Source organism: Anguilla rostrata, chromosome 4 (genome assembly GCF_018555375.3).
Source record: "Anguilla rostrata isolate EN2019 chromosome 4, ASM1855537v3, whole genome shotgun sequence".
Taxonomy (NCBI): Eukaryota; Metazoa; Chordata; class Actinopteri; order Anguilliformes; family Anguillidae; genus Anguilla; species Anguilla rostrata.
The window spans coordinates 46,450,243-46,465,520 of NC_057936.1; the positions used below are offsets into that span (position 1 = coordinate 46,450,243).

The following is a 15,278-nucleotide window of genomic DNA, read 5'->3' on the forward strand; positions in this document are numbered from 1 at the left end:
CTACAAAACAACTTTACAATCACCACAACATTCATCTCTAGAGACCTAATTTGATGATGATTCTCTGTCTGTACTGATAGCTGATGAAAATGTCTAGGGTTCAAGAACAACCGCTGCTGTACATCTAGATATAACTGTAAGGATATTTGTGTCCTAATCGCTTTGACTTCAGTCAGTTTTCACAGTTGTTTTGTATCCTTTTTAATTAAAAGTTTTAAGCAACATTCGTAAGATTTTCACAGGTTATAATATTACACTGGTTTGGTAGCAGTGGATTAAAAAAAGGTATGCATGTGCAAGATGGGTTCAAGTTGGACATGAGGCTGAATTCAGCAACTATTACTTTCCAGATCAGATGATTATACTAGGGTTTGTTCAAATAAAATGTGGCAGTGACATTTAGTCAGAACTGCACAATGAGTCCGACTAAGCTAAAGCTATTGAATTCTGTTTGACAAAGAGCTAAAATGAGCACAAATTACTTCTGATTACACTAACAGTAAAGGATGTGTTGTTACTGGCTTTTGGTTTTCTTTATGTCATAAAGCAGGATAATGCATTTTACAAAGCCCCAATGTTACACCACAATAGTTTTTTCTGTGATTAAGGATTTAAGAAATATTTAAATTACACACACATACACACACAAGCGCCTTTTGTGACTTAATCTCACTAAAGCTAAGTTAAAAAATAACATTGTGTTTTTGAAGTTATGTGTTTTTATAATGTCATAATAATAAATATTGTGAAAAATATTTACTTACCAAGTAAAGGTAAGTGTTTAATGATATACATACGTTCATTTGTTATCCTTGGCAAATATAATTATTTTTATAGCATCAAAACATTATATCAGTTTAGCCTTTCAAATTATTTTCAATAATGCAATAGAATACAATGTTTATAAAACAAACAAAAATATATTTATATAAGTCATACATTTCACATAAGTAAGTTTTCATGTCATCCATGCAAGAGGATTGTGTGGTATATATTATATGAAACTCACAGAAAATCATAGAATCAACAATGTATAACACAAAACTCATTATTTTCAGTATACTGTATGTATCACAGCAAAACCAAAATCTACAGGCTGTATTGGACGCAAGCTTAGCCACAATATAAGAAATGTTTGATGTGGCAGAAAAGATGACAGGTATCATGCAACAGAATCCTTTTTCTAGTGAGATTAGCTGTCATTAACAACTGTATTAACATTCCATTAATCTGACCAGGCTTATTCTGAATAGCATTGTTAATGCCAAAATGTGTTGTTCTTGCATTTCTTAAAACGTCCTTAATATGTTATAGCAATAATTATTTATTATGTAAGTAACATACTGTAAGTAGCTCTTATTACATTTTTAATAGTGGAAATAGAAGGTTGTGCAATTCATATCCCAGGTAGAAAAGAAAACAGCCTGAATTGCTTCAATTACATCCAATTGTGCAACTTAAAAAATGCAAGCTAGACAAATCCCCTGGATATGGGACTCATTTTACTCAAAAAAAAAAAAGTGTAAAGATAAAACAATCACACACACCCCACCCACCCCACCACCACCCCAGACACTTCGTGTCCACAGTGTTCGCATCGGTATAATGTTGCATTTCTACGTCTTACAACGCTGAGGTCTTGTGATGGTTTTGGTATTTATTTGTGCTTTTGCTGTGAAACAACTTTATGTGGAATGTGATGACTTGTGAATATGAAATAATTCGCATTTCATTTGCACAACAAGCTGCTGTGCTTCGCTAGGCACAAAATTGAATCATTTTAATAATTTAAATAACTTCTGAGAAAAGGCCGTCCTGAAATAATCTTCCTGATAAAGTGCCCTACTGTTTCCTGGCATGCCCTTTTGATACGTGTGTAATAAATCACTCTCAGCTACTGGCTTAAGAAGGTTGCTCTAAGGGCATCTGAGATCGCCTGTCATTAAATCTGATCTCGTGGAGATGCGGAGAACTCAAGTGTTGAAATTTAACACACTTGAAATAATAGGATATAAACGTCCAATTTGATATAAAAAGATGTTGTTTTGTTTTCAGAGCAGTAGACCTTCATAGTACACAGATGTTTGGCATTATAGAGTGGGGATTACGAAAATCTTACACTGTAGTGCATTACATTCCACAACAGACCTGTGTAAATCATAATTAGAAGACAAAAGTGTAAAATTGTGAGTTATTTACGTATTCCTTTATATTTTGCTGATAAATCTAAATAAAGATTTACGGGTAATTGTTTGTACCATGTGTGAACTTAAACATTTCTGGTTTGATTTGGATACTGAAGGTAAAGGGAGACCCTAAGCCACTCTCAGAATCCATCCAGCCATTATCTATGCCCGCTTATCCTGAGCATGGTCGCAGGAGGTGCTAGAGCCTATCCCAGTGTGCATTGGGCGAGGGGGTATCTACAGTGAAAGTGAAATTCATCTCATCTCAGAATTACAATCATGTTGAGAACTCACATTTATGCCCAAGCATGTCCATGTAAGATAGCCTCCCCCATATTTTGCTCTTACTGATTTACATGGGTAAATCACCTGCCTTAATCAGTGACAGTGTGCCTATTTTAAAGGATAATAACTGTTTCATTATAACATATAATATATAACACCTTTTCCCCTTTGGGTAAGGTTTCAGTGCATCAAAAGTGCCAGCAATAATTATGTATACAAAATACATGAGCCTACAGCATTTAATGACTTGTCCTCAATCATTGTGTCATTATTATTATTATTATTATTATTATTATTATTATTATTATTGTTGTTATTATTATATTGCTATTAATAATGATAACAATAAGAAGAAGAAGAAGAAGAAAGCTCATCATCATCATCATCATCATCATCATCTTCATCACCATAATCATTATCGTAATGGTCACGTATTTAATAATCGGTATTACACTAAATCGAAACAAAATGGATGCCACTTAACTGCGCCGGAGGTGGACCCCTCTAAATTATCTAATAATATTGTCATTCTGCGGGCGTGTATACTTCTCTGGATAATTAGTTTTACAATCAGTTCCAGCTGCCCTCAGAACACACATGTAATTATTGCCGCAGTTGGACTTGATCCCCTAATGATAACAGACAGCATAGTCTATCGTTCAAGCGCTTTTTCCTGAAAGAAATGCACTCGGAAAAACCTTATGCAACAAATTAAACTGACAAAATGATGATGGTCCACAAATGCGATTAAAAGCAGCCCAATGCATTTTAAGACAGCGGCCATTTGTGCCAATTTAATTGAATGCATTTATTGCTATAAAAGAGACAGAACGGGTCCTCTTAAATTGCCTTTTCATAATGAACACATTTACAGTGGGTAATTAATATATAAACTATTTCGATTTGTCACATTGATTTGTATTTCAGTTAATTGTGAAAGTAATTACTGGACAAATTAACAGCTTCAGAAAAGACCGGGCTTTTGGGGTCTGTATCCATCTCAGAGTGCAATATTAATTTTCTCTTCTGTTGATGTGATGAATAAGAGTCATAAATCTATTTGATCGGTGCAGGCCAAGACTAAATGGCTTCATATTTCACTTGTGGTTTAATAGAAATATTCATGCCTTCTCTTAATGAAATTAAACCAAAGGAGGAGGGGACACAGCACAGACGGCCAGTAAAAGACACGGACAATCTTTTTGAAAGAAAGATAAGCGAATAATTCATCTGAAACAGTATACAATTTAAAAACAGAAAATATTTTTAAAGCGTTCAAAGCTTTCAAAACAATTTTTTTTCGCAAATGTTAGAATACAGCGCGTTGTGCATTTTACATTAGCTTGCTATAGGCTAAACGTACCTCAGAATTTAACGTTGCCATTGTGGGACAACTTTATTGCGAACTGGTTATGGTTAATCAAATTTATCTTAATAACAAACGCTTAGTTGGTGTGTACAAGACATTATAGATCTTCGTATTTTGGAAACATTAAAAAATCTGATCTGATGCGAAGAAAAATTTATCATATTTGCCTAATTTCTTAATTCAATTTAGTGATAGAGTCGTAGTATATATTTTGTATACGTCTCCGTCGTTTCATAGCGCGGCGGGTAGTGCATTTCATTATTCATTTGTCGTTTTTCAAACATTCAGCTATCATTTTGTAATCGGTCGTGATATCATCTATACGTCCTAATTAAAACGTAATCCTTTAGTTAAAACTGCCTGTGACTTGTTGATTTCCCCAGTGCAAATAAACGTTTGACGCCGTCCCACGAGAGTGGTTAGCTGATGAATTGACAAAAACTAATCAGCTTTATTGGGAGACAGGTTAAGGGCAACAGGGTGTCAATAATTCTCATCCCGACCTCTTCCTCCATTAACTTAAAGTGGCTGATTAGAGCGAAAGACCCCCAATACATTTCACGCGCTCAATTGCTTAAGGAAACATGCATTTTCCCTCCATAGATCCACTATACGCATTCCAGACAGAGAGACGGAGAAAGAAAAAAAGCCATCAGATGTCACATTTATCACCGAGGTTTATCACAGTGTCATCTACTAAATGTCACACTGCAATGTCTTAAGTTTTGATAGCGCTGGGTTGTGTCCTATAATGCTATTACCTATAAATTGTGAGAACAATTTGGATTATTGGGAGTTTACATAATGTAGTCCCCTTACCACAATAAAAGAGTTTTATATTGCAAATTTTCAGTCTGCGAAATTTGGGATAGTTTTTTTTTTCCGTGATAATCGTTGTTTTGTCGGTTAAATTGTATTGTGTCGGCTTGCGTTGCTACCAATTTGCTCATAGTAGCAAAGTGTTGTATAAAATGCGTAGCCTAACCTTGAATTAACTATTAGCTTTATAAATCTGGCAAATTATTTTTAAATGGCTTTTAATCCTATTTTTAGGACGTGCTGTTGCTTGACGAAAATGCGGATGGATGATTAAATTAAAATCATCAGGCAAAACTAATCTTAAAGGCTCTTCTTAAGAGTATTTATTTATTTATTTATTTTATTTGATAGCCGATTTCCATGAAGTAAAACGGGTGGTTACAGCACGAGGCTGGCTTTTATTTTTAAATTTCCCCTCAAAATAGGCCTATCTATGTCGGTCGTGGCACATGACAAGTTTTAATCACTACTTTTGTCAGATTATTTGTTGGAATAATAAGCAGATGTTCCTGTCCTAGACTCAGCAACCCAACGAGAACGGTTGGCAACCAACAAGGATGACAGTATGCCATAAAATTGAGATGGTCAAACATATATATCCTCATAAAATAGTATATCTAATTAGCATTATGTTTTTAATACAGTCGGCATACTGCACGTATTTAAGACAAAAAAAAAGTTACAGCATTGCAAACTAGGAGTACACTTCTAACTAAAATCACGCACGCTTAAGACAAGGTCAAACATTATACCCCTTTCTGCTTTTTGCGTGAGAATTTCGTTATTTTTAGTCCACAGCTAGCATATAACAGTCGCACCACATAGGCTACAGTTATAAAGTACATATAGGCATAAAGCAAACTCAATAATAGTGAAAATGTGTGGGTATGTAGAAATAAATTAAAAGTAAATATAAAAATTGTATGGAAGTCTGACGGCTCCAAGTCATTGTCCATGCATTTAAAACATCGACATCAATTATGTCTTTCCTTTGAGTGATCATACAGGGATTTCGTGGACATATGTGAGAACAAACTGTTAACATGTGTTTATGATAGTCATCCCCCTCCGAAGGTTTACACTCTCAGAAAAAAGGTACGATTCAGTACCTAGAAAGGTACAATCGATTGTCACTAATACTTTTAGAGGTACAGTTTTGTACTTGTACAGAACTTGTACCATTGCGTACCTTTGTTTCTGATAGTGTAGGATGTGAACGAGAGGGTCAGTGGAATTCAGTAAAGACAAAGCAGTGATATGTCAAATAAGGATAACCTTTCTTGGAAAAATGATTTTGTTGAGGGCACAGGTGACAAATATTTCTAAGTAGGTAGCCAGTGAAAGAATAATTACCGTGAAGTGATAAAAGCATTAATGTCTTCTGAACACGAGACAACAGAAAATGTGGGGTATGGTAGTGAGGTATTGAGGACAATAAGTTAATTTGTGGTTTAGAGGGAAAATCTATTGTTCTCCTCCACCTACCAACGCCGCCGGACTGGTACATCCTTCTTAAGCAGAATAACTTTCGGCATATATAGATTAATAATAGTTCAATTATTAACCTAACCCTGCAGGAAAGAACATACTTGATAAATATATGTACTATGATACGTGTAAAGTACTTTGCTGAGTAGGCTAATCATTTGCATGTAATCAACAAATTAATCTAATTTTTCACGGAACATTCTGAAGACCAGTGGGACTTCAGGCTACAAAAACAAATCGACATTATCAAAATCACAACCTATATCGTATCAGTACGCGGGTGTTTTGCATAGAGTGCCGTAACTTCTGGGATTGCACGATTTGATTCGTAATAGGCTACTTAATTCGATCAACTTTCTTTCGTCAACTTACATTTTAATGAGTAGCCTATCTGCGGTGTACTGTGGTGTTCTAGGAACATGTCTGACAAAAGCCTTCCGTACAGTGAGCTTTGTAATTAAAGTCTAATGACGGCAGGACGGCACGGTTCCTTTATATACCTATCATAAAGCATTCAGCGAGCTTTGAAGTTTGAAAACCACATTTTTCATTAAAAACGGCTGCAATGAATGGCAGCGATGTCAGCCTGTAACAGGAAACGGAAGTTGATGTTTTGCATTCTAATAAATAAATAAATACAATTTGAGAATTATTGTCATCGTCCAGATTGCCCAGTTATCGTTTTAAGACAGGTGTGGTGTAAACGACCAGTGGAACAATGAACAATGCCCTATAAATTACAGCTATGTTCAATTACGACATAGGATGCAAAACTTTGCAGTGAAAGCAAACATTATCCAGCAAGTTATGAATATGCGAAATTAGTTTGTCCGTTCAAGTGCAGTAATTACTTTTTTAAAAATCAGGATTTGTTTTCAGTAGAGACAACATTATGCTAAGGCATTGCTTCTTCATGTTTTGTGTTTCAAATGTATTTACATTTCAGTCCATGATTGGCAACCTTTATGAACACAATACACACACACACACACATACATAGAGAGAGATGCTATTTCAAGCAATGATTTGTAGCCTACTATGCGATCAGCCCTTAAATAACAATTGTATATTATTTACCTCAAATTACTTTTTTTTTACTTCATAATGTTTGGTAATAACAATTGTTCCAGATAATGACGTCATTCGGCTAAAATCTCCCCACAAATAAACGGAACGTGTCAATATTTTATGCATTTATATGTAATATCGGCGAGCTCTAGCAATGACGTCCTAGTCGTATGATTTTTTTTCTTCAATTCGCGCATTTTATTCTGAATATAACTTTAATCGGATAAAATATAACCTTATAGAATAATTGAAATTTGGCTAAAGGACAATACTTGCTGTTAGATCAAGGTGGGACAGACCATTCAGGGAAAGGTATGCAAAGTAGCCACAACACTGACAATAAACAGGCCAGAGATTGACCAATTGGACAACGTCCGGGCAAATTCGCAGAACCAATCCTCTTGCTAAGAAAGCTTCAAGTGACAAGCATAGTTCCACCGCTCATAATTTAGCCAGGAGCACAAGTTTAAGAAGTGGATTTGCTCGACTCTGTCACTGATTTGAGACATCACAGTTCTACTTCTCCGAGCACAGGGGATTGCAGGCCAGATGGAAAAATCCAAAAATTTTCGCATTGATGCGCTTCTAGCCGTTGATCCGCCGAAAGTGCAAACCTCGCCTTTGGCACTCGTAACTTCTTTATCCTCCTCTTCGCTTTCATCGTCCGGAAGTGTACCAGCCTCTGAGCTGAATGCTAGCACAGATTCCTTGAGAACTGAAACCCCGTCTCCGCCGAGGATTTCGTCTTGTGGTTTGATTCCTAAACCTGGCTTCCTGAACAGTCCGCACTCCGGCATGGTGGGATTACACCCTCAGAGCACCGCGGGCATTCCTCCTCAAGCTCTATACGGCCACCCGATGTACACATACTCGGCGGCTGCCCTGGGTCAGCACCCTGCACTGTCCTACTCTTATCCCCACGGGTCCCACCATCACCACCCCAGCGAATCAATTAAACTTACTGCTGGAACCTTTCAACTTGACCACTGGCTCCGTGTCTCCACAGCAGGAATGATGCTTCCGAAAATGCCTGATTTTAACTGTAAGTAGCCTAAAGCTCTGTTACATTTAAATCTATACTGCTACGACCTGCGTCCCGCTGTACCCGTAAACTATCCCTGTGCTGCACCTGTGTTCTTACACCAACGGATTTATGGGATCGCTCTTCTTGGTTTTGAATAAAGGCTATACTATAGGCTACTTCTTATCGAACTTGACTATGTTCCTCAAATGTCGTTATCGTGTAGCGTGGCCTAGGCCTACATATTAGTCTATCAGTAGGCTACTCCTCCTGTATGAACTGCAGTATTAATGTAAGACTGAAGTGCGAATTAAAACAGAAATTACTGATGCGTGTGGACAGAACGATTCCTGAATTTAGCATAAAGCCTACCTGCATGAGCCCAAGGGTGCACTTATGTAAAAATACCATTTAAAACGTTTTGGACAGTTTTGCTTTAACAATACGTTTTCGTAATTACATAGGCTGCATTAATATACTAGAGCACATGCTTAAATAGCTTTCTAATATCATGCTGCAGGAAATAGTATGGATTTAAGATTACACCGAGAAAAAACAGTTCTTTCATTCAGAAATTCGGTGACAGAATGATGTATTTCCTAGGAGTAACTAAATAGACAGATAATGGACACTGGGAAAGTGACAGAATAGTGCGAAAATCCGAGCCGGTCAAGTGTTTGCACACCACAGACTGCCTTTTTGTTCCATTGCACTTTAACAGATTTGTTCAAAACGAGGTGGCAAATAACCTTTCGTCTCCCTAAATATCGGGCTCTGAGGAAATGTTAGCACGGATACTAACAATGACATTGAAAATCAAGCGTAGGCTATGTCTGAACTATGAGGACGCCTACTTTTTGTTGATTTTTAAAAATGTATTTTTGGGTAGCCTAATGGACTGCTCAAGCTCTTCATCTAATACAACAGTTATACTGTATATTGGCCTAGCCTATGTAAAAATAGGCTACGTGCAGGCTACGTTTTGAAAACAGTTATTTTCACAGCTATCTTAATTTGCTTGTACACGTTTGTTTTTTATTGCCTCAAACGTAACACGCGCTAATGCATTTCTTAAAAATTTGTATATCTCTGAATCTTTAATGAACCAATTTCAGTACTGAAACAGTTTTTTTTCTCAGTACAGAGCCGGAACAGCTTTCAAGGGAAAGTGGCCTCAGCACACATTCACTTTTGTGTGCACACTTGTTATCTTGATTTCGCAGCCTTTATTTCCCCTCCATATGCGGCATGTAGTAGCATATACTGAACAACAAAGACGTTTTCATGCGTTATTCTTTAGTGTGTGCGATTACTGTTCAAGTGTCTTGCTGAATGAGATGTATGATCCCGGGTAGCTAATACTGTTACAGAGGCCCTAGTTTGAAGGTCAGTTTTTGCAACTGCAAGCACTGCACAGGCAAATAAATATAATGCATATTGACAGCAGCCTATATTTTAACGGTTATTATTATTATTATTATTATTAGTATTATTATTATCAGAGGAAATTGACAGTTCTGTTTTTCTCCAGCTCAGGCGCAGTCTAACTTACTGGGGAAGTGCAGGAGACCAAGGACTGCGTTCACAAGCCAACAGCTCTTGGAATTAGAACATCAGTTCAAACTAAATAAGTATCTGTCAAGACCGAAAAGATTTGAAGTGGCCACCTCTTTGATGCTAACGGAAACGCAGGTAAAACGCGCAATGGATTCCTCTTACAAGAAAACGATATTATTTTAATGACGTTAAATTCTTTGTGTTAGAGAATATGACCCAGTACTTTTAGGTAATTAGTGATTTGGTGCATTTCATTGCCGGTATACAGCCATACTCAATATCACTGGCAGGTAAAGTCTCCACTGCAGTCACATGACATCTTCCGTGTACATGCATTACAAATTATTTCTAAATGTGACACAACAATTACATGTTTTTGCGAAATAAGAAAAATCTATGCTTATACGAACATATTTACCGTATGAAGGCAATATTTATATGCTTGCGTAACTAATAAATATTACGCAGCATTACGTATTACGGCACCGACGCAGTCCTTTAGCCATTATAGGCTGCCTCTCTTCTTTACGTCTGTTGTCCTTACAATAACATTGTTTTAACAATTTTGTAGGTGAAAATATGGTTTCAGAACAGGCGCATGAAGTGGAAGAGAAGTAAAAAGGCAAAAGAGCAAGCTGCGCAGGAGGCCGAAAAACAGAAAAGCAACAAAAACAGTCAGGATAAATCAGACGGCCTGGACCAAAAGGAATATCAGAAGATCGATTCGGTCAAAAACAGTAGAATAAGAGACTTCAGAGACAGTGATGACGAGGAGGGGGACAATTTCCTGTACAACTCTTCAGATTGCTCATCGGACGACGAGCGAAATCATACCGGTCAAATCAGCCCACAGCAGTGAGATGATAAGGTGACAAAAATGAAGACGCATTTCATATTTTTCAACGATTCGTTTACAGTAACTGTGCTTTTGAGAAAATAAGTTGCATGTATTAACTACCGGCAATATTCAATGTGGATAATTGAAAAAACATGTATTTAATTCTCCATCCCAAGGCATCCGGGAAAGGATGAAAAAAATATAGCAAGATTTTATTTTGTGCAGAATAGCTTAGATAAGCTAATAACAACATCAGGCACAGTTTAAAACGGCATAATCATTCTTAAATCAGTCTGTTACACTGCATGTTTTTAAATCTGTCAATGTGTTTAATCAGGCTACAGATGGCTTTTGCAATCAATTCTCTTCTCGAATGTGATGGTCCATGTCATAAAAGCGAATTTTTGATACGATGTTATAATCAAATGTTAGTTAAAACTTGAAATATTGGTATTTGGTAACCACTGCGATTTTAGTTTTATTATTGAAACTTTGTGTGGTTGTTGCATAACTGTAATTGTATCACAAACGGTTTACGTGCAGAAAAAAATGTAACCTCTTTATTTTTGTACATTGTATTTATAAATATGGCTATACAAATGCATGCTAAATTATTGTTTAGCGTTACCCATGGTGCAGATGATATAGAATAAATTTGTTTTATAAAATCTCAGAGATTTAAAACTGATGGCATAACTGGTTTAGCATATCACAAATTAAAGATATGCCAATGTGAATGTTTCTCATTTTACTTGCCTTACAAGTGTTAACTGTACATAACGCACATAATGTTCCATTATGAACGTAAAATAATGATGGTGATGATAATTATAACAATAATAATTATCATCATCATCATCACAATGTTATTATTATTATTATATTAATAATAATAATAATAATAATAGTAATCATGCTGTTATTATTATTATTATTATTATTATTATTATTATTATGCAGCATGCCAACAGGTAACGTGGTCTATGCATTTCTTCATCAAAACGGAGCACGGAAACTATAGCACTATCAGCACCATACCGAAACATGTGGAAGATGTATGTTGGTCCTTACGTCGATATTTTGTCTCTTTAATCTTCTGAAGCTTCCGTCCTCGCTTACTGGGTCAGGTCCTGGGAATTGCTGTTAATAGCACTATCGAATCTGTGCAAATGTGTGGGAGAGCAAATAGAAGTATGAAGCCAAACTGCAGAAACATTTCACACCAGAACAGCAATGGGCTCATATTAATAAACCTTTGAAACGTGTCACATCAATCACTGTATGCTTGAACATAAGCGTATATTTGTCTGGAATCGGTCCGCTAGGCTTTTATCGCGAAAGACATCGAATAGCGGAACAAATGGTTAACAATTCTGATCAGACAAACTGCTGATTCTTGTGTAACCGAAACAGCTTTAGTCAAACATTTATTATAGGTTGGTCTCGGAATTGTGATTAATGAGTCTTTTTTCTTTTGACGACGACGATTATGATGATGATGGTTACTATTATTATTATTATTATTATTATTATTATTATGTACTTCCATATTTATTGTGCATCTTGGATTTTTGTGCATAATTAGGAGGTTAGTAAAATGGATTTCAGAAGCTTGAAGTCTCATTCGACAGAACGCACCATCAAATCTATGAGATAGGCCTCAAATTGTATTGGCTGTAAATTCGCGTACCTCGTTTGCGGCACACCTGCCAATCTGTAGATAACTTACAACTAATAATTAAATTCATAATTTGTTTTATACTTATGACATATTTAACATTGATGTTCTGCAAGATCTCATTGCTTCTTTCAATGGCCCAACGATAGGCTCATATTTTGAATACAGCTAATGACACTTGATTGTGACAAACCACGATGCAGTCCACTTATCTGAATTGTAAATATAAAAACATTATCAAATAAAAAGCAATCGCTGACTCCCAGCAGCTTATGTAAATGTAGCCTACATGTTAGTCATAGTTGCAAAATAATTGGGGTCAATTTAGCAAAAACGTCGCTTTCGGCTATATTAATAATAGTCAGTTTTATCTAGCCAATAATCGTAATGATCCATTTGGTCTTTACCAAATAGCACTCCCTCGGATGAATTAGGAGTAAATTTAAATATAATCACCATCTCCTTATTTTTAGCTTCGGGCTATGAATAAAAAATCATTAGTGTATGTAACTACCTGGTCATCTTATTGTTTCATTTAAGTAGCATATTGTTGGGATCGATTATCTGTAGCCCATATAGAGTATATAGTTTGTTTGCTTTAATTAATCACAGCTGTATGTGTACGTGGCACGGGTTCCCATGACATACGCCTTTGTCCATGATTTCAAAGCAGGGTTTTACTCGAATGCACTCGAATGTACTGGCTGGTGTAATGTAGCCTAGAAACTTTTTTAATGAACTTTTTCAGCTTCTCAATCCTCCATTTATTTATTCAATGACGTTATTCTTAAGATGCCTGAATATGATGAGCTTTGACTTTGGCATACTCATGAATAAATATAACTTATATTTTTGATATGTTTCAGACAAATACTAAAATGTCCCATATTCTTCACCTCAATTTCATTATATCATTATCATCATTAACATCATTATAGCTACAAGAAAAAAATAATGTAATACCTGATAAATGTTATCATAACATTCAGGGTAAGCATTGAATTGAACCTGGCGCAGGATACATATTGTCAGAAGAGGAACTATACACCATGTAAGTTTGTATTAAAGTTATCCTATACATTTACACCCATGTTAATGAACTCATGCTTTTGAGTATAAGACTAATTTTAGGCATTCATTTCTGTTGACAAATATCAATGTCAATCATAAGAATTGAGCCTACACCTGTTAATGACAAAATTGACAACTTGAAAACTGATATTTTACGCACATGCATTTCACTAACGAGAAAAGTGCACATTTTGTATTTTACTTCAGGGGTCAGGAAAATAATTATATTTAGTGTTGTGCATAAAGTATCTGTATATAATTGCCGTTCTTAATACAGAACAACTAAATTATATACCATTGTTCTGAAGTTCTCACTTATCGAGGAGTTTGATTTGCACCCAATAGCTAAAGTCAACATCCACAGTTTCACTTTGATTACACAGTTTGAGGTACGGTGAATGTGAAAGGAATTATTCTGAATCAATTTCAATGAATACATATGCTGACTAAAATGTCAAATAAACTTTGGGCTAAATTCCTTATTCATTCATTTTAAGCTGGTGGGTCCCCATTACCCAGTCGGGCAGAGGAAGTCCTCCAGTTCACCTGAAAGCAGAAAACTCAGCTCACACGGAATGTATCACTGCTGCACGACCAGTTAGTTTAAGGGCTATCAGTTATTGATTGAGGTGTAATTTAGCAAACTGTTAGTTTGCCCAGCTGTGGGAATACAAAGAGAGCGACCTGTGTTATCTACTCATCAACACCTCCCAGCAAGGGACAAGGAGGACTGTTTTTGGAGGGCGACGCAGAGTCAACACGGGCCAAGCCCTCTCATGGGGGAAAGGAGGCGAGGTCACTCTCAGCCTGGTGTCAGTTATGGCTCGTTTCCATAACACGTCAAAAGGTCATTGAGGGGGCAATATCAATCCAGCAGAAGTAATTACACGCAGAGAATAAGACCGCAAAACAAGAACAGGTCCTAGCACACAGAATTTTACCCACTATTTTACTTATGGGTGTATATATTTTGGACTTTTTCTTGTATTACACAACGGTCAATTTGTTGGAGATGGCACACATCAATTGGAGCCACACATTCCTGTAAACAATAAGAAAAATGTAGATGCCCTTTCTGAATGGCTTCACTCATTTCTCCATTCTCTCCCCAATTTTCAGTAGGCAGCTGCACCTCTGCAATCTGCAGTGGCACTGTGCCATGTGTACCTGCCCAAGGGCACAACCTCTAAAGAATGTGCATTCTGCAGATACACTCACCCAAAAGCAAGTTTCCCAACACACGCTACTACAGGAGAACAACCACCAATCAGGGGAGAGGTTTAACTGCCACTGCAAACAACATTGTAGCATTGGGGTGCCTGGCCTGTGGCTGGGACGGCCTAATGTAGTGGTGTCCTGAGGAACCTTGTCGAAGATTAAGCCGGTAGTGCCCATCTGATCTGCAACACCAGTCATAAGCTGGCTAATGACAGAATCTAAGCTATTTTTAAATGACTCATAGCAGACATTTTAACAGAACAGCCAACAAGTCAAATATGATTAATTTAAAATATATATTATGAAATTATTATAAAATGTAATTTTTTAATTGACTCAGCATTTTAACATCAATGCCCATGTCATACATCATTAATAGATTACAGAGAACTGTATTTAAGAATTATGCCAGTGAAATGTTAAAAAATGGTGTCCCTAACTGATATCGCAGAGTTATGGTCACAGATGAAAGTGCTCACTTTAAACTCTCACATACGTCAGCACTGCACTGCTGCTCCGGCCGTCATGACTGACACAGCCAGATTAATTCATGCTGATGTTGTTAATTACCAGTCCCAGGCATCAAATGTAACGGCACAACTCTGCTATGCAATGCACGCTGGATATGTTAGCAAGGACCAACCAGGGAGCTTAATCTGTCTGGAGCCCAGTGTATACAT

General features: G+C 36.6%; 1 protein-coding gene across 1 annotated transcript; it reads left to right on the forward strand.

Moving 5' to 3' along the window:
* Positions 1 to 7,611: 7,611 nt before the first annotated feature.
* mnx1 (motor neuron and pancreas homeobox 1) lies at positions 7,612 to 11,368 on the forward strand. Its single transcript, XM_064332776.1, has 3 exons — positions 7,612 to 8,257; positions 9,768 to 9,928; positions 10,365 to 11,368. Exons 1-3 carry the CDS (start codon positions 7,765 to 7,767, stop codon positions 10,650 to 10,652), a joined length of 942 nt encoding a protein of 313 aa, XP_064188846.1. The 5' UTR covers positions 7,612 to 7,764; the 3' UTR covers positions 10,653 to 11,368.
* The last annotated feature ends 3,910 nt before the right edge of the window (positions 11,369 to 15,278 follow it).